The 19953-nt window shown below is 40.0% G+C and overlaps 1 protein-coding gene across 3 annotated transcripts in view; it reads right to left on the bottom strand.

Moving 5' to 3' along the window:
* LOC135595181 (DNA polymerase I A, chloroplastic-like) overlaps positions 1-19953 on the bottom strand; it is a 49500-nt gene that overhangs the window by 3948 nt on the left and 25599 nt on the right. For 2 of the 3 annotated variants that reach the window (XM_065085753.1, XM_065085752.1), the window contains exons 3-10: positions 19047-19235; positions 18061-18737; positions 14661-15084; positions 14262-14357; positions 11655-11747; positions 11359-11553; positions 8950-9042; positions 7416-7628 (exon numbers count right to left, since the gene is read on the bottom strand). In XM_065085753.1, coding sequence (XP_064941825.1) covers positions 7416-7628; positions 8950-9042; positions 11359-11553; positions 11655-11747; positions 14262-14357; positions 14661-15084; positions 18061-18737; positions 19047-19235 — 1980 coding nt within the window. Of the gene's footprint in view, positions 1-7415; positions 7629-8949; positions 9043-11024; positions 11192-11358; positions 11554-11654; positions 11748-14261; positions 14358-14660; positions 15085-18060; positions 18738-19046; positions 19236-19953 lie in introns of those variants that run through there. The other variant, XM_065085754.1, reaches the window with a different exon arrangement.

Genomic DNA, 19953 nt, shown 5'->3' with positions numbered 1-19953 from the left:
TAGATTTAATGAGTGAATGTCATGGTATCGTAGAGGCGAGTCTTCCATGCATGCATCGGATAAAAGCCTTGGTCATCAGCATATGAGGGTTGTGTACCACCGAGGGAGAATTTCGAATGTAAGTACCAGGGAGTTCCCATTGGGGGACTTGATCATGCAAAGGTATCATCGGAGCGGCTGGAGAGTTGGACGGCTCCAGAGCTCATATTCGCTTAAGGGAGCTCGGCAAGTCAAAGGACAAGGCCGAGCAAGCGAATATTACAACATGATGGCGGTGGCCATGCATGGTAGTTACAGTCTGTCTTTCCATCGACCAAGGAGAACTACTCGGAGAACACAAAGGTCTTAAAGCAGGTGGTCGAAAGAGGCGGGGAAGCGACAACAAGTCAGAGGAACTTAGCTACCTAAAATCAAGCATCGGTTAGAATACATGTGGACTCGGAGGAGGGCCACAGTGCCATAGAGGCAGATCTATCGATCGTAAAGAAAGGGATGCAGATGCGAGGCGACAGATAGTAGGGCCACGGGCATAGCAGCACTATGGTACCGCAGAGGCGGGACTTCCGTGAAGTCATCGATCCCTTGTTCTCATGGAGAGAAAGTGTTTGGTCATGAAGGGCCGAGGAGGTGGCGAATGCAGAGGCAATGCAACTTCATAAGACTAGGGTCAACGAACTTCTCATCAAGATAAAAACTTTAAAGTCTGTGAGGCGATGCTCGTTAAAGCTCTAACAAGCATCCACCTAGTTCAAGCGGCATGAGGCATTTGAGTGACTTGTCACGGACAAAATTGTAAACGAGGTGTTCGATGTAATATTTATGTATGTCCATGTCTTTTGGTTTGTTCATGTTTTGCACAGCATGTAGAGGGACAGTCGAAGGCTTAACAGCCCCATTTTAGTTGGGTTTAAAGGTCATTTTAGACTTGTAACTAAAGGTTATGTCATGTGGACACCTGTGAGAGATTTCGATTTATAATGGATCATTTTGGACCCTTTGTTATGCAACCATTTAGAGCTTGTAAAGTCTGTTTGTAATTTGCATTGGTTATGAAGTGTTTGCTGAAATGATTGCTTGTGGATCCTAAGTGAGACGCTTTCTCTAACTCGTTTTCTCTTTTGTAGGTCCTAAGAGACCACATGAGGTTTCGAGAAGGCTGACCTTTGCAGACGGACATGCAAGGGTGCCGCACGACTTAGGCAAAACCAGCTAAGTGCGTGGCATATGGTATCAGAGCGAGACAAGCACTCATAGAAACACTTGGCATGCAAATGTGGGGGACCTAGCAGGGCTGCGTTGAGGGCAACCAGCACACGCGGCCGTTTGGGGGAAACGAGCATGGAGATGTAGGGAAAAGGAGTCGCTCAGAGAAGCGAGCATATGAGATTGGCATTCAGAGGAATGGCCAACCCTTCGCGTAAGAGGCACCACGAGGACAAGAAAGCTTGGAAGAATGCGTAGCGCACAAAGGTTAGGATGGCTAAGTTCAAACTACGACTCGACGTTGGCAACCATATTTGATGGTGCTCAAGGCAAGCAAGGCGCTTGGTAAAGGAGGAGACCATGCAAGGTAGAATGGATTGTTCAACGACCGAAAGAATTGTGCAAAGCTCACAGAGGTGAGGGGAATTGCTAACTAGAAGAATTTGATACTCATTCAAGGGCTTGTATACGAACGATGGAATGTTCGTGGCCACCCAAAGGCGACCGAAACTCAGCATCATGGAGAAACATTCTCTTCGATATGAGAAGGATACATCCATAGGAGGCTGAAGTGTGCAGCGAGTTCAGCACGTTGCTAGGCCTTGAGGGGTGTAGCGGGGGCTGTATTGACGTGGAGCCGCAATCTAGCAAGTGCGTTTGCGGGGGAAGAACAATGCACAATTTGTTCAGCAAGGCGGAGTAGTCCAAGGGGATGGTGGTCTCTGACACTTCTAGAGGGAAGGATTTAAAGAGAGAAGTTGCTCCAACGGGACAAATACCTTGGAGGGATAAGTTTCGATTCTGCAAAGGGAGAATCATATCCGACGGACCACACATGTTGAGAAGTACCTAAAAAAAATAACTCCACAAAGCTCAACGGACCGAGCAAGCGACGAGGAGTCGTCGCATAATCTCGCTTGAGATAATACATTGGGGGTGCATTGCGAGATCAAGTGTGGGAACGACCCGAGGCAACATAAAATGAAGGCACACTTGAAGCCGATATGGAGATCAGACTCAATGGAGGGCTGACCCGTTAAATGATGAATGCGAGGGCCACCATCAACTCATTGCAAATCGAGTGGAGCAACTTGGGTGTAACTTGGTGAAGTACTCAAGCCGCATGAAGGGAGTCGACATAGAAGATAGAACATGGAGCAAAGGCATAAAGCTTTCCTTGGACAGAGGTTAAGGACATGAACTCTTGTAGAGGCAAAAGCAGGATCATGTCGTTTCATGGGTCCCTCATTCTGATGGAGCGAACTTATCCTACATGGTGCTAAAGACGAACAGAACTTTGAGGCACATGCACCTTATCTCGACGAAGCATTTGACGGAGGAACCAAGGCGAATCAACTTGCGAAAGCGAAGTTAGGTTCAAAAGGCCTGGGCACGGGGCAAGAGAACGCGGAGGCGGGTACTCTTGAAGTATGCCATAGTGCCATGAAAGAAGCAATGCGCAACGGAGATTGTGCTAGTGAGGGTAGAGGCCCATGATCCAAACAATGGTGCACCAATTTCAGCGAAGTCGGTGGACTTCGAGAGCTACTAAGCGATGAAATGTTCTAGAGTTGTTCTTCGTCTGAGTTTGACCCGAGAGCGGGTGGACGAAGGTCGATTATCAGTGAAACATAATCGAAGGTAGAAGAGGCCCTACGATGTGTTGGCAGAAGCTACACATTGAGGGATCGCAATCCGAGTTCATCCCACAATGATCAAAATACAATGGAGATGTCACCAAGAGGCGACATTGCGCAGCAAATCGTGGTGGAACAGTTCGTGGCAATGCGATACACACAAAACTAGTCCCGCGGAAAACTAAATCATACGGAGGTATGATCGAGAGCTACTGGGAGCTTCACTTCGGTGAACAACACAATGACAAGAAGGGCTATGGATTCAAGGAGTAAAGGTCATGGTACCGTAGAGGTGGGTCTTCTATGCGTGCATCGAATTTTGCATCAGATGAAAGCCTTGGTCATCAGCAAATGGGGGCTGTGTACCACCGAGGGAAAAGTTCGAATGCAAGTACTAGTGAGTCGCATAGGAGGGACTTGATCATGCAGAGGTATGACGGGAGCAGCTAGAGAGTTGGACTGCTCCATAGGAGGGACTTGATCATGCAGAGGTATGCGGGTAAAGTTCGAACCCTGCAACATGATGGCGGAGGCCATGCATGGGAATTACAGTCTATATTTTCATCGACCAAGGGGAACTGTTCGGAGAACACAAAGGTATTGAAGCGACGACGAGTCCAGAGGGACTTAGCTACCCAAAACCAAGCATCGATTAGAATAGAGGTGGACTCGGAGGAGTGCCACAGTGCCACAGAGGCAGATAGATAGTAGGGCCATGGGCATAGTAACATCGTGGTATCGTAGAGTCGGGACTTCCGTGAAGTCATAGATCCCTTGCTCTAATGGAGGGAGAGTGCTTGGTCGTGAAAGGGACAAACTCCAAGTATCGAGATAAGGCTGAAGGGCAGAGGCCAAGGAACTTCGTAAGACCGATGTCAACGAGCTTCTCATCAAGATAGCCGAAAGTGAAGGACGTCGAGTCAATGCAAGAGTGCACGACCAAGGAATGAAGCAGGCAGCATGCAGTGCTGTACCTTTGCTACTCAGTGAAGTAGGCGACAAAGATGATCGAGAAGACGATACAATCCCAGAGGCGACCAAAACTATTAGAGACTTACTCCAAGTTGGGGTGAAAACTTCTTACATTCCAGAAGTTCGATAGCATTAAGAAGGTGAATCACAGTAGCTAACTCGACGTAAGAAATGCAAACACTTCGAGTGCTTCAGAAGTGTGAGCAAAGAGCAGGCGAAAAATAGTAACCAGCTCGATGTATGGAGTACAACCCTTGAGGAGGTGGGTGAAGTCATGTAACCTTTGCCTTCTCAACTCTTAAGAGAATGAGCGAAACCGAGTACCCCAATTCTCTTATCTATCTAACAGAGGAGCTCTACATAGGTTTAAAGACCCTTCAAAAAAATCTAATGGAAGACAATAGTTGTCAAATCCTCACCAATGGTGATCGGTGCTACTGAGAGTAGATTGTCCACTTTATTTCCCAATGGAATGCCAATCGAAAGCGAAAGTGATGCGAATCTACTTGGAAGTGACAACTAAGTGAAAGAAGAGTCGATGGGAAAATTTTGTAAAGGAAGGACCCAAAAACTTCAAAAGTTTGTGAGGCGATGCTCGTTAAAGCTCCAATAGTCATCAACCCAATTCAAACGACATGAGGCATTTAAGAGACTGGAGCATACCAAGGATTATCTTTTCCTTCATTTAAAGGATCCACAAGAACCAACAAGGATTAACAAAACTCAGCCAACCCGACTAGAGTCAGAGTCATTGGCAAGTTGAAGCAGCATGGTAGATCAAAAGTTTGACTACTCAACAACAACGACTAAGAGCAATAGGGATCCAAGAGGCACATTACAGTTGGAGCAGAAGATTGAAGACACAGCAAAGGCGAGGAGTTGCAACGTCGACAAAGGCTTTGTTGACGAGGACGTCGAAGGAATAAGTGGGAGAGAATGTCACTGACAAAATTATAAATTAGGTGTTCGATGTAATACTTATGTATGTCCGTGTCTTTTGATTTGTTCATGCTTTGCACAACATGTAGAGGGACGGTCAAAGGCTTGACAGCCCCATTTTAGTTGGGTTTGGTGGCCATTTTAGGCTTGTAAATAATGGTTATGTCATATGGACACTTGTGGAAGATTTCAGTCTGTAGTAGACCATTTTAGACCCTTTGTTGTACAACCATTTAGAGCTGGTAAAGTCTATTTGTAATTTGCATTAGTTATAAAGTGTTTACTGAAATGATTACTCGTGGATCCTGATGAGACGTTTTCTCTAACTCGTTTTCTCTTTTGTACGTCCTAAGGGACCATAGGAGGTTTCGAAAAGGTTAACCTTTGCGGACAGACACGCAAGGGTGTCACACGACTTAGGCAAAACCAACTAAGTGCGTGACCAATCGGCGCATACTAAGGATAGTCTTTTCCTTCATTTGAGAGATCCGCAGGAAACAACAGGAATCAACACAACTCAGCCGACCCAACACCAGAGTCAGAGTCATTGGCGAGTTGAGGCAGCATGACGGATCAAAGTTCGACTACTCAACATTAGCGGTAGAGTACAACTAGGAGCCAAGAGGCGCATTGCAACTGGAGCAGAAGATGGAAGACTCAGCAAAGGCGAGGAGATGCAGCGTCTGCAAAGGCTTCGACGAAGATGTCAAAGTAATAAGCGAGGGACAATGTCACAGACAAAACTGTAAACGAGGTGTTTGGTGTAATGCTCATGTATGTCTATGTCTTTCGGTTTAGTTCATGCTTTGCACATGTAAAGGGTTGACAATAAGCTTAGCAGCGCCATTTTCTTTGGTTTTGGTGGCCATCCTAGGCTTACAAACAAAGGTTGAGTCATGTGGGCACTTGTGGGGATCTCAGCTTGTAGTGGACCATTTTGGACCTTTTGTTGTCCGACCATTTAAAGCTTCTGAAGTTTGTAATTTTCATTGGCTATGAAGTGTTTGCTGAAATGATTGCTCGTGGATCCTAAGTAAGACGCTTTCCCTAACCCGTTTTCTCTTTTGTAGGTCCTAAGGGACCATAGGAGGTTTCGAGGAGGCTAACCTTTGCAGACGGACACGCAAGAGTGCCGCACGACTTAGGCAAAACCAGCTAAGTGCGTAACAACACGAGAAGAAGAAACGAGGCGGGGAGAAGAAACAAGGCAACTTCGCCCAAGATAATGTCGCACCTTTTTTTATTTTTTTAACTTTTATTATTACTATTATTATTATTATTATTTTATATATATATATATATATATATATATACCAACCGATACGCCAAAGCATACCGCTCGATGCGCTCATACCGTACTGTACCAAGCTGAGCTCGAAACGTCGGTATGGTACGAAATTACGAACCTTGGATTCAAGCTTAACTTGCAAAGGCTAGAGGTTGATGACTCAATAAAGAATCAGAATTCACAAAGTCACAAATGTTAGAAAATAAAACCATACAACAAATAATCATACATCTCAAATAACAGGTTGAACATGGTCAATTTCAAATATTTATTTCATGTAGAACTTGTTAAAAAGTTCATAAAGATTCTTGTCCAACTCAAGTTGTTCAAAAGGAGTTTGAACCGAAAAAGAAGCACGATGAGGATGATTGTTCTGACATCTTATCAAGCATTCCATCTCCTATAGCAGCTAAAGGGCTACTCCATCTCCTAGAGCAGTGGTAGAGAAGTAGGTTAAGTTAGGATAATAAGACAAAATGCCTACACAACCTGTCGGAGACTCAATGTTTCATAAGCCAGTAAAAATCTAGCAAGTGGATCAGAACTGGTTGGTTACTTAAGAAACACACCATGGCATGTCTTTAAGCGAAAGGGATAAACAGCAAGGGGAGTAAAGGAATAATGAAACATATATATTATCACTACCATAAACTGCAATTTCACCCAGACAGGTACCTACCAACCAGAATTTACCTGTTTGGGTGTGAACCGATTTGCGGACTCAACCCATTTCAGGCGGTCCGATCTGGCCATATAAAAAAAATCACACACCATCTTATTGTGACAGGAGCCTCGATGTGCGTAGTCAGCCATCCTGCCATCATCGACCAGGTATGCTCCTCTTCTCCTTTTCCTCCGTCATCACCTCCTTCCCTTCTTCCTCTTCCTCTTCCTCCTCTTTTCTCCTCTTGCTCTACCACCTCCTCTTCTTCCTTCCGCTTCCTCCTCCTCCACTGTCACATCTTCCTTCCTCTTCAAGTCTTTGGTACAGTACACTGTTATCGGTCGATATGTACTGGTCTAACAGGGTCAGTACAGTACCCCAGTTCGAGATTGCAATTCTTGATCACTAACTATCCAGATATTAAAAGATAGCAATTAAAGATCCTGAGACAGTAATCCAGAATAGTCATTGTGCAAATAATCAAACTTTCGAATTAAGTGGTCTCTGCAACACTTTAAAAATGACAGATCGAATACTTCAGGATGAAAACAATAAGGAAAAATAATAAGCTAGCTACAAATAAAGAGCTTTTCAAGAAAAATTAGAGAAACAAGAGCAACGATAGATACAGTACAATAATTACAGTTGGTAAAAAATAGGATCTTCGATTTCGTAGTAAAAGCCAAGCTGCGTGGATCGAGAAAAGAATCACCTGTACTGGAGTATTAATAGCAGCCCGTTCAATGTGCCCCCTCTGAGCATTGCTGGCATGATCCAATGAAGGAAAACATCGTGATCGTCCGAGCAATGTCTGGACACGTCCTTTTGTCCTTGCTTCATTCTTTTGTTTTTCTTGCCAGAGCAAAACTTCTTGTCTTTCTTTGTACCAAAGATCAACCGTCTTCTTTGCTTCCTCAACAGAAACCTAAGCACAAAGCAACTCTGAGGACTAATGCTGAGGTCAGCTAGAAATGATACAATCTGGATCAGCAAGATCAATCAGATTGAACCAATGGGGATCAAAATAGAATGAGAAAATAATGTTAAGATAAAAATTCTAAAAATATACAACAGATAATTGCAAAATGAAATAAAATAAAATCCTATATACATGTTGAAATATTTGCTTACCATTATATTTCATAAAACAATTAACTTCCTTACGAAATATAAAATCAAATGTATATAAAAAACATTTACAACTTAAGCAAACAAACAAGTGACTACCTTGAGTTGAATGATGTTGGGTGATGAGGTTTAGGGTTGAAATTTGCTCTAGAGTATGTATGCAGGGATTTCTAATTATTTTACATTATTAACATGTAAAATCAAGGCATCTGCTTCATCTAAACAAATCTACTTACCAGCTCATAAAACTGACTGTCCTATATGTGTTCCAGTAGTCATTCCTTATGCATCTATCAGATTTGGTCCTCTTAGTGAAATCACAAGAGCTGATCTGGGTTCTTGACAAACACTATGTGAAAGTAAGAGTAAGAGGAACCTAGCTATTACAAGCAAAGGCGAGGCAACTTCAAGGCCACTCCAAGAAAGATCCTGCTTGAAGAGGGGCTACCAGAAATATATGGATTGAGACATTCCTCTTAACTTTCAAATCAGAATATTCTCCAAGGTAGAGAAAGGCACTCAAGAACAGTTAAAAAAAAGGTCACCTGAAACAGTAAGCAAGTAGAGAGTATGTTGGATTTTGTAGTCTCAAAAGTGTCAACCTGTTTTTAGAAAATCCCTTCATATAGTAGTCCCTGTAACGATCTGCAGGCCGTTACCTAAATGGGGTTAGTTATTCTGTTTGGATATGGTTGTTGGGCATCAATTTAACTGCATTGTCACAGAATTCAGTTTAATGGCATTGACTGTCTCTATGATGGTTTAACTGTAACTGCTTTGATGACCTGTAAGTTGGTTGTAAATGCTTCAGATGATGTGAAATTATTTGTTCTGGTCCATGCTCATAGATGCAACCATGGCATCCGCTAATAGCCCTGCATCAGTATGTCTATTTTGACTGAACTTAACCAGTTGATCATATCCAGAATGTAAGTATACTCCAAGTCAGATGACACCTAATGATGTATAACACTAAAATACTGAAATATGAATGCATGAATGGAAGTTGGTAAATAACTATTGTGACATAAGTTAATCAAACATAAGACGACCCCGAAATGCATCAAGAGATTTAATAACCCTACTGTTCCCGTATAGGGAAGCTACTATGGTATTACCTTCCAATCACGAGAAAGTCCTATGGGTGTTTTTCCATAAGCAATAGAAAAATTAAGCATCTTAGCTCTCCTTCTTTCGGCAGCAAAAACATCCTGTGACCAGAGTAAACAAGGCACATTTTATTGCCATATTTCTAGCTAAAAACAACCAGAGTATTCTGCAAACTACAAAGGAAAATTATGTTTTTTTTCTCAGACAAGTACATAAGCACAAGAATTAATTCAGAGAACTAGTTTCATAAATTAAAAAAAATACAGATATCCAGGAAACATATCCCACCGGCAGGTGACGCTAGAGGCATTCAGCACAGCATTAATAGAATAAAACACATAGATTTTGTCATAATTTACATAACTAGATTCTTTGTGCATAAAGCAGGATAAAAATAAATCTAGCACAATAATTGTTATCCACCTGACAATAATATGGTCATGTTACTAATCAAACAAAAAAATTGACTGAATATATTATGTTGTGTACAGCAAAAAACATTTGACTGAGAAGATCTCACCAATCTAGAGGGCAAGCATTACGATAAGGTTGTACCTACACGACCTCGGTAATTGATTTTCAACTCACAAAAACAGTGTCTCTGCTACATACATTACCCTCTCAAAACTCCATATTGGCGAGAGCCTTGTGTCCTGGATCTGTCCCCATCTAAAGTAGATGTAATCAACCAATTGAAAAGGAAAAAGCTCTAACCTCATTGGCATGTATAAGATTGATAAGATGCCAATGATATTGGTAGCTAGGTTGAGCCATAGTTGGACCAAGCATTACTGTAGTAAAAGAAATAAACTGAAACTACCCAACAATGAACAAGAATAATTGTAACATATAATATAACACAGACATCATTATAGGCCAGCATCCATATTTAGTTACCAAACATCAAATATTAGATTTTTGTTACAACTATCTAGAGAATCAAGAACACGAGTTCTAACATGAACAAAAAAAAATCCAAACTTTACACCATTTTGATAATCATCTAAGTCTTCTATCACAATTACCCTTTGTAAAAAAGAAACCACAAACAAACTAAAATAACAAAGCAGATGTTTTGTGGTTTAATCAAATGCAAAGTCTCCATATAAAATCTACATGAATTAAATAGAAGTTCAATGCCCACAAAAAAGAAGAAATATCTTTTAAATTAAAGAAATGCAAGACTATTATACCTAAATATAAAGAAATAGTAGAAAAGGATCATTCTTGGATTTCTACTAATCATGGATTCCTAGGATGCATTTTCCGGTTCAAATGTGAACAAGGGTGTGGACCACCCCTTTCGAGCAGTTTGGTCCAGTTCATTTGTTTTTTCTTAGGGTAAAAGTGGCATGTCTCTTGTGATGCCCCTTCTTCTTCCTCACCCACCCACCCCCTTCTCTCTCTCTCTCTCTCTCTCTCTCTCTCTCTCTCTCTCTCATGTTTCAGGCAGTTTGGTCCGGTTCATTTGTTTTTTTTTTAAGGGCAACAGTGGCATGTCTATGGTGATGCACACTTCTCATGACCATCCAACCAAGGACCGGTACGGGGCATGTACCTGAGAGATCATTTCAAGAGTTCTCGATAGACCATTCTCAGAAGATTCTCAAAGGCACAGAATATCATAGATAAGAAAGAACCTGTTTTCAAACAAGTGCTTGAAACAATTGTCATTTGTTGGTGTTTGCCAGGTTATATAATGCACTACATCCTTGTGAGCCATAAAGAAAATATCAGACTTGGCCACCACCAGAGAACACTCTGGACATCGAATACTGTTGTCAACAAACCCACTTCTTGGCTAAGCATCCTGATTTTGCAGCCAGCCAATTCACAAACAACCGTTTCATGACTGAAGCAGCAGGGTTCAGCGGAGCTTTATATAACACTAAACAACGAACTCAATCAGATATCTGCACTAATGTTGCAAAGTTGCAGTGAATCAAAGATTCAAAACAGTCAAACAAAAACATAGTTCAATAAGTGGCATTCTTATTGCAGTCTCAAAGTAGTTTGTCAGAGAGAATACAATAAGAAAATGCAATCTACCACCCAGTTGTCCAAACCTTTTATAACAAAGATGTGCAACAGAATAAATTCTAGAGAAGTGTTTCAAAATATTTTAAATATCGGTGGAATGGGGGTTCTGCTGTGTTGCCGAATGGCATGTGGCCCCGTGCAACAGGTGAGATGCTCCCTGTGGTAGCCAAAACAGTTCACTGGGACTGGCAAGGCTGAGCGCATACCAGCCTGTGCTGTACAACAAACAATAGAATCCTTGGATCTTCTTGCTATAACAAATTTGTTGACAATGTCATGCCTATATCAAAATGTCTCTACAGTTGACTATGCACGCAACTGCTTCTACAGAAGTTCCAGAATGTGAGAGCACAAAATGTGCCAAAAAGCATACAAACCTTTAATAATGGAACTGGAGGTTCATGTTTTCCAGGTTGAGGATGCCACTCAAGGAGTACTCTGTTTTCTTCAACAGCCTTGCACACATGTGCATACATATTCATAGCTGTTCTAGAATGGAAATCACCACCATCTCTGAAGGCATCCAACATACTTTGACAGTTCGCAAGGTGTGCTAATATCCTAAGCTCCAGCTTTTAAAGTTTGATTTCAGTATAAGAAAGATAGTAAGCATCAGATGATTGCCTTATATAAGGATTACAAGAACTTGCAAATTAACATTTAGCTTCCTGACCTGCCCATAATCAGCAACAATAAGAGATTTTCCAGCTTCAGCAATAAAGGCCTGTCGAATTTTGTATCTGTCCTTCTCCAATGCAGGTTGGTTCTGATTAGGAAGAACAACATGATGAATAATCCTGTCTAAGTTTAATGATGAAAAATTTCTTTAAGCATGACATCAGAAAGAAAATAAACTTAAGTGCCATAGCAGAACCAAGGATAGCAAGGTAATATTGAACAGATGGAAAAGAGAATTCAAAATTGTGACCCTCTTGTTACTTGGAGTGGCACAGAGTGTTAATAGGGAACATTATAAAGATTGAACGTGCTGGCTGTATCACAAACTGCTGATGCTTAATGGTATCGGGCACTACACATGGACATTCGAACAAGTGATTGACCACACGTTAATGGCAAATGAAGTGACAGAGCCACCAGAAAGCCCCTCACAGCAAGGCAAACCTTGCTCTAAAGCAATATAGGGATAACTACATCTAGAAGAACTTCCCAGAAATTCAAAGTTTACCTGGAACCAAAAAAAATAATCAAATCAAAATCAATACATAGAGTCTCAGAGCTTAAAGAAAAGCTAGAATTTACGATATATACAATCAATACATAGATTCTCACATACATACATACATACATCCATCAGGAGAACAAAAGGTGGACCATCTTTTATTTGAGTTCAAGTGATCGAACGTGTAAGTTAACAGACTTCAGATGTCAAACATGTCCGGCCAAATAAAAAGCTAAAAGTAGCATCCACTACTATGCTGCAACAGAAATCAACAAGAGTGCATATATATTATTTTCTAGGTTCAAACTTTGCCATAGTCAATATGCATCTACGTAAACCTGAGAAGAGAAATTTTGACAAAAGAAACTAGAAGTGGACGATAGCAGTTTAATCAATTTTTTGAAGACAAAAGAATGTCTGGGAGAAAAAGAAGGGTCCAAACACATATTTCAAAAGAAAAAGAGAGCAGCTAAACCTAGCCAATCAAACTACATTTCTTTGAGCAGTCTGTTTTTTACATCTAAAATAATTTTACCTCGGTGTCTAGCTCATAAAAGAGCAGCTGAACCTAGCTAATAGGTAACCATCATTCTCATTTCTCATAATAAAATTTGAACCGACATACCATTTTTTAGGCAGTAATATGTTATTTTCCTTAAAACATTTACCTTCATGTCTATTGTCTCTTATAAAGCTAATAAGAACATCCATATTATAACTTTTCACTTGATCAAATTATTAGAAACACAAAATAGAGTGTTTCTTAACTCTTAAGATCAATACAAGGAGCACCCTTTGTACTACAAGCAGCAAAATCCACTGAAAAAAAAAGATTAAAAGGTCTAAATATCTAAAGACCTAAAGTGACATGAAATTAAACCATTTCTATTATGGTTCGTCTTATCGGTCTGTGCTAGTGTACCGACTAATTGTTGGTACAATACATACCAAACTGTGTCAATGTCCCGACATACGGTATGATGAGATATACCAACAAACTGGTATGTACCACCCTTATTAAGTAGTATGCAATGGTACGACAAACCTTGATTCTTATAATGATATCATTATCATCATCTAGTATGCCCATATACCAAATAGGGCCTTTGATAGTAACTCATTAATTTACAATTTAAGTCTATTCGTTGACATTTTGACCAAGGATTGCAATTTACTATACTAAGGTCGCTGGTCGAACTGGTACACATTGTCAATATCAGTGTACCAACACATGGTACACCGATGTGTGCCAAAGAGGAATAAGACTGAGAAGAGGAAGGAAGAGGAGGACGAAGAAAGAAGATAACACGATGGAGGAAGAGAAGAAAGCGGGAGAGGAAGGAGGCAGTGGAGGAAAAGGAGGAAGAAGGAAGAGGAAGGCAGAAGAGGAGGCGATGGAGAAAGGAGGATGTGGAGGAAAGAGGAGGAAGAGAAAGGAAGAAGAGGAAAAGGAGGAAAGGTATCCAAGGTCGGCAACACACAATGGGCAACGTACAACAACGAGCGCAAGCAGCACATAAGTAGAACAGGGCACAAGCCCTGCAGGTCTAGAGAAGGGCTCGTGTTCGCAGGACCTAATTGAAGGAGTTTAATTTTTTTTAATAGGCTGGACTGGACCGCCCGAAATAGGGGCAGTCCGCATCTCGGTTCAAGCTTGGACCGGAATATACCAATCAGTACGAACTGGTCAAATTTGACTTCCTTGATTTTAATAGGTTTGACTTTCTTTAATTGCGACTTCACATAAGCGGGCAAATTTTCTCTTGTAGCTTAATTGAAAACATTATAATAGCTTGGTATAGAGCACTTGAATTAGATGTTCATTTTATTATCATATTCTGATATGAGAAATATATATTGCAATCCAGCAAGTACAGATAAGAAGCAATGTTGAGACACCACAGGGAAATGATTGTAACAGTTACAAGATGCTGCAATAACACACAAGAAGCATCATGTGATTTTTCCATGCCATGTACTACATCCATCAAACAATAAGTTAACAAGAATACTGTGAATAGTTAGTCAACAATATTGGGTGTTAACAACATACAGAATAACCACAATATGAGAAACAAGGACAAAGGAATAGACAAGAACCTGCAGGTTCGGTCTCCTAGCCGATAAACGTCCAGTTTCAGTATTGATGTTTAGAGAACAATGAATTCGTCCATTGACACATGAAATATGATTCCCCTACCACCAGAAGAAAGTAACACGATAATGATCCACCAGTGTCAGACAAAAGCAAGAACTCTTCAGAAAAGTATACTTCACTGGTGGAAAAGAATGGCTGTCTTTCCAAAACAAATATAAACAGATAGTAAACAAATTAAAGAGGCCATGTAAGCTCACATGTTTACAAGAATAAAAGGAAGTTCATGTTTAAATGTTATGGCTAAGAACTAGGCTTAGTGAAAACAACGCACACCTATTTTTGTTTTTCATTTTGCATGCATTTCTCATGAAGGAAAAACATGCGTCACAGGATCAGAATACCTGTAAGGGAAGAATGAAGTTTGATATCAAAGAATCAATAGAGCAGACTTCACAAAGAGCTTCTATAGCTTGACAGGCCTCTCTCCCATCCTTACCTTCACCAAATGCCTCATATGCAGTCCCAGAAGCAGAAGTGTCTTCATCAGTACATATATCAGCCACTTCTGCAATGTCTTCTGTGAGATTCTGGTCATCTGAGGTTTGGTTCAAGGATACCATACCAGCTAAAACTTTTAGGGAATCACCACTGACTGAGGGCCACCCACTAGCTGTATACAAATGTGTTTGCAATTTTTTTATACAAATATTGTGGAGCTCAATAGTGCGGTATTTAGAAAGAGACTTCTTTCCCTTTCCAATGGCATTCTCAGTATTAAGAACCTTAAATGACTTTGAGTCAGGCAAACATTCATTTTGATCTTTTCTGCAAAATATATGGAAATAAAAGATAAATGAGATTCAGCTCACATTAAAGACAAGTAGAGATAAACTTTAAAGATGAGTGTAATGCATGATACGCTGAAACATGTTTAGTCACAATTAATACAAAAAGAGTGGCTGTTTTTATTAGTGAGCAAACGGCTTCAAAAAGAGACTACAGTTGCCAGAACTACTTTAACACAATCACCACCCTCCACCCCGCTCCCCAACCTAAAAAAGACACAGACAATGAGTTAACCAAGCAAAAACCAGGTACCATCAAACAAATTTCTGTTCAGCAAAACACTCCAACTCCTAGAGTAGTATCTGACAAAAACTGGGTCCATCATACAAGTCTCAATGTAAACTATAGTCAAATAACCAGTCAATGAGACAGGTAGTATGCTTAATTATTGTGGATGCAGAAAACCATTGAGACAAGAATGTCAATTTAGCTCATAACTTATTCCTGGAAACATGATTTAGGTTGGATCCTCACCAAATTCGTCTCATGTAAAACTAGAGTCAGCTCCACTCATTTCTGTGAATCCTTATAAAGCAGTGCAAATTAGCAGTCAGCTGCATCTAAAAACAGACATATAGCCCCAAGAATCCCAATCCCCAACCTCCCATAGGAGCGAGGAAAAGAGACTATCGAAAGAAGCATTTGTCTAGGCACTAGAGAAAGGCGAGGCCCAAACACCTCGATGAGCCCTGGACAATGAGTCTTTAACTAGGCACCCGCCAGGTGAGAGCTTCAGCTAAGGCGCTGGATGTCCATGCACTCACCTAGGCTAGCCTAAGTGATCCAAATTCCTCGACCCTCCCTCGATCCAAACCTAATCCTGAGTCCGTGACCCACTCAAAACATGATCTCCCACACAATCTAGTTAGTGTCCTCTTAAACGCATCCGACACCTATGATCCTCTCCTTGTCTCTCCCTTCCCTCTCTTTTTCCTTCTATTTACTCTTTACTCGCTCTTCTTTCTCCCCTCTTTTCATTTCTGCTTTTCTTCTCTCATCCCTGTTCGCTCTTCTTCTTTCCTCATCTCCTTTGTGCTCAACCAGCAGCCTGCTGCCCTTGCCCTCTCTCCCCTTGTTTCTTCCTCCCTCTTCTTTTCTTCTCTCCTCTCTCTATGATCAGCACCGACTTTATCCTTCTCTTTCTGCTCTCCCCTCTCTTCTTTTTCCTTTATCCATAGCCAATAATAATTGTTATCGGTACTCACCTCTCTCCTCCCTCTTCCCACCCTCACCCTCTATTGTCTATGTCTGCCCTCTCTCTTCCTCCCCTCTAAACTGAGTTGGTCTTGCCCAGACCATAGGACACCCTTGCGATATCAGTCATCAAAGGGTCAACCTAACCATAACCTCGTGCAGTCCATAGAGACCTGTAAAGGAAAAGGTAGGTCAGTGGAAGCGAAACTCGGGGTTGCAAAAAAAAAGTCATTTAAGCAAACAGCTGTGTGAAATACAAAGATGGACTTCCAAAGCTGTGCGACAAAAGGTACAAGGCAGTCCATCACAGACAAAACCATCATGCACACTGGGTGTAAGACTAAGCAATGACACAGCCTCCGACATACTCGAAGTTCCATCTGATCCAATGCCACATAGGGGAGTTTCAGAGTGTTGAGTTGAGATAGCTGATATTTCACACCATAAGACTGTCAGACATAAATAAGCCTAGAACACACTAAAGTAGAATTGTTTCAGCCATCTACCCCTACATGATGTCATTTTGCCAATAACGCTTGCATGTTCTGTACAGAAAACACAAAATAAAAATGCCACCAATAGCAAAGTGGGACTAAAATTACTACTTCATATCCGTACAAGCTACCAATAAGAAAACACTCGAAAACACCAAAATAGAGAATAACATCGATAAAGGGTCACGAACATGCATCATGCATCAAACACCTTGACTGCAATGCTCTGTGATACCTCACCCTCCACGTTCATCGTCTCTCTCCACCCTCTTCTTCTTTTCACATTGTATGACTTAATTAATTAATTTAACATGGAAATTAAAATTACACAGTAAGTATAAGAACAAATGTAGGTCTGCCAGAGGAATCAGCAAGAAACATCTAAAAGGATTAGTCATTTGTGTGTTCTCTGACAAAAATACCAAAGGTGAAAATTTTTGGCAGAACAACAATAAGTTCTAGCTTTGATATAATGATATGACTCATATTAATGATTATTTTTATATTTAATTATATTTTTATAATTTTTGTAAGGTAAATGCTGTGTTTTTCTTGGGTAACTACCTAGCACCTGGAGCAAAAAGGGACCTTGGCGCTTTAAAAACATTGAATTGAACACTCCCATAGATAAATTATGTTGAAAATCTAATTCATTGATGATATAGTAAGAGGCACATATGTTGCTTAATTATGTAGAAGACATGGAAAAAGGACAAAATGGAGTAATATAACCTCTATGTGCATCATGATTTTCAGTAAGTAAAGATTACACAAGTGCTCCACACAATTATACAACAAAAATTAACATATGTTAAGTATATGAATCACAAATAAAAATAATGCTATGGGATAACTTCTCATCTTACTAGTGGAGCTTCACATTATCTTGAACAACTTCATAAATTAAAGTTCACTTGAAGTGCATGTTAAGTCAAAGCTAAGTTTTCCATCATTACTCAGAGCAATCTACAACTACTTCCAACTGAACAATCTCCAAATAGTACTATCGACTTCTAGTCAAATGTTACCTTTTATAACTCTCTTTTAGAACACTCATCACAAACCCTGTAAATAGTTAAAAACAAACAGCTAAAAGATTTGGAAACTAGTCTCAAAACTAAAACAACTAGTCAAGAACCTTACTACTTAACAATAACCAATGTGTTTGGGAGAGATGATGACATAGATATAGAACAAGAAAAGATACAAATTCAAGTGCTGCTTTTAAAAGATAACTTTCAAGGAATGAAGGGAGAAATGCAAGCACCTATTCAGTGTGCCACCAAAAAATAACTGACGGATTTGAACATTACTTCCCACATTCATATATTTAGCATCAGGACAGTACTTTGATGCCCACTTCCTAAATTTGTCTGCAGCTATTTCCGTTTCAGCAATAGCAAGTTTTTCCATCTCTGAAAGATATTCTCGATCAACAAGCATTCCTTCAGATTCCATTTGCACTAATAGACTACCAAAAGGGCACCAGTACTCTTCATAGAAATCATACATTGTTCCTCTTTTAACACCATCAAGAGACCATTGCATATCCAGAAGCTTTGCTTTCAAGTTATCAAAAAGTTTATAGGTGCTTATAGAATCTAAAGCAGAATAACAGACCCATAATTTTCGTTCTTCTCTCTGAAGCACATCAGTAGGTGCAAGAGCGATAAGTTTCCCCTCAGAACCATCCTTCTTTAACTTTTTCTTACCAAAGATAGATTTCATCGATATCTTTCCCATGATTAGTTCATCAGCAACGTGAAATCCTTTTGAAGACATGACATTTGGATCACTTGTTAGTGCTTCAAGTGAATACCCTCCATTAATTCTTCTGGAAGAATCCCAAAGCCGTGCAAGATGCATGGTATCTGCATGGAACCCAGACAGATTGATCCCATGGTTTCTTAGCGCATGACTATCAAAGCTGTAATTATGCCACACCTAAAAGGCAAGAACAAATTCATTATACTATAAGCTTTAACAAAAACACAGATGTATTCAACAGGGGGGAAAAAAGACAAAAGTACTGGCTCCAAACAATTTAAAGGGCTTGATAGCACAGAAGACTAAAAAGAATATGAGAATCTACAAAACAAGCCCTTGATATTTGCCATTAATAAAGAACATATTACATTATACTATTAACCAAAAATCACATGTATTATGATAAATGAACACAACATTGACTAATACAGGATTCACAATAGGCATTTAGCATTTGGAAATGATCAAACTCCCAAACAATACCACCTTCTTGATAGATGAGTCTTCAAAAAATGGAATGAACTCCTCCAACACATCCTTTCCACCATCCAGCACATCAACCCAGACACAAGATCTACCATTTCCAAAATTTGCTCGAGGACCAGAGTAGATACTAAAGCATATGATCTCTCCATGGCCAACCGGCGTCTCCACCTTCACATCAATGTTGGCCACCTAAGGGAGACAAAATCATTTCATATAAGATGAAACACATGACCGAAAGAAAATTAGGAAACATAAGGTCATGAAGGACCTTTAAAATCTATTTAAATCTTCAAATGCAAACATTTTTCTATAATTATGGTTGAGAGACATCAACAAACACAAGCAACAAACAACAAGACATAAAACTCTACAAACACTCATGAAGTCGAAAGAAAGAAATGATCTAAAGAGTGAATAATACTACAAGCACTGACACAGATATCATAACCAATCTGCTATTTTATGAAGTTAACTATGTCTAAAAATGCTACCAAAGAATAAAGAGACGAAAACGAGGAGACTTGATAACAAGACACTGAATGTAATTTTTTTAAATGGATAGATAATTACAAAAAATTAGGAGACAGCTTATTTAAATATTTAAAAGTTAGTGTCATCAAGACATCAATATTATGATAGAACTGTAGTGTCATCAAGCAATCAATCAATAGAAGTGTGGTGCCATCAAGACAACAATGTTCTGGTAGAAGTGTAGTTTCATTATACATAAATGTTCTAATAAAAGTGTGAACTAATAAGAAAAAATATGCATTCCTGAATATTTAGGAAGAAAGATTGTCAAAAACAAGGTCAACTAAGACCTGCTGATGCCCCAATTATGGGAGATAACATATTCTGATCACTGGTGAAAAGAGAGGTAGTCGAAGACCTGAAACATTTATACTAG

This window comes from Musa acuminata, chromosome BXJ1-10 (assembly GCF_036884655.1).
Source record: "Musa acuminata AAA Group cultivar baxijiao chromosome BXJ1-10, Cavendish_Baxijiao_AAA, whole genome shotgun sequence".
In the NCBI taxonomy this organism is placed as follows: domain Eukaryota; kingdom Viridiplantae; phylum Streptophyta; class Magnoliopsida; order Zingiberales; family Musaceae; genus Musa; species Musa acuminata.
Note: the sequence above shows the minus strand (reverse complement) of the source record. Positions and strands in the feature narration are given on the sequence as shown.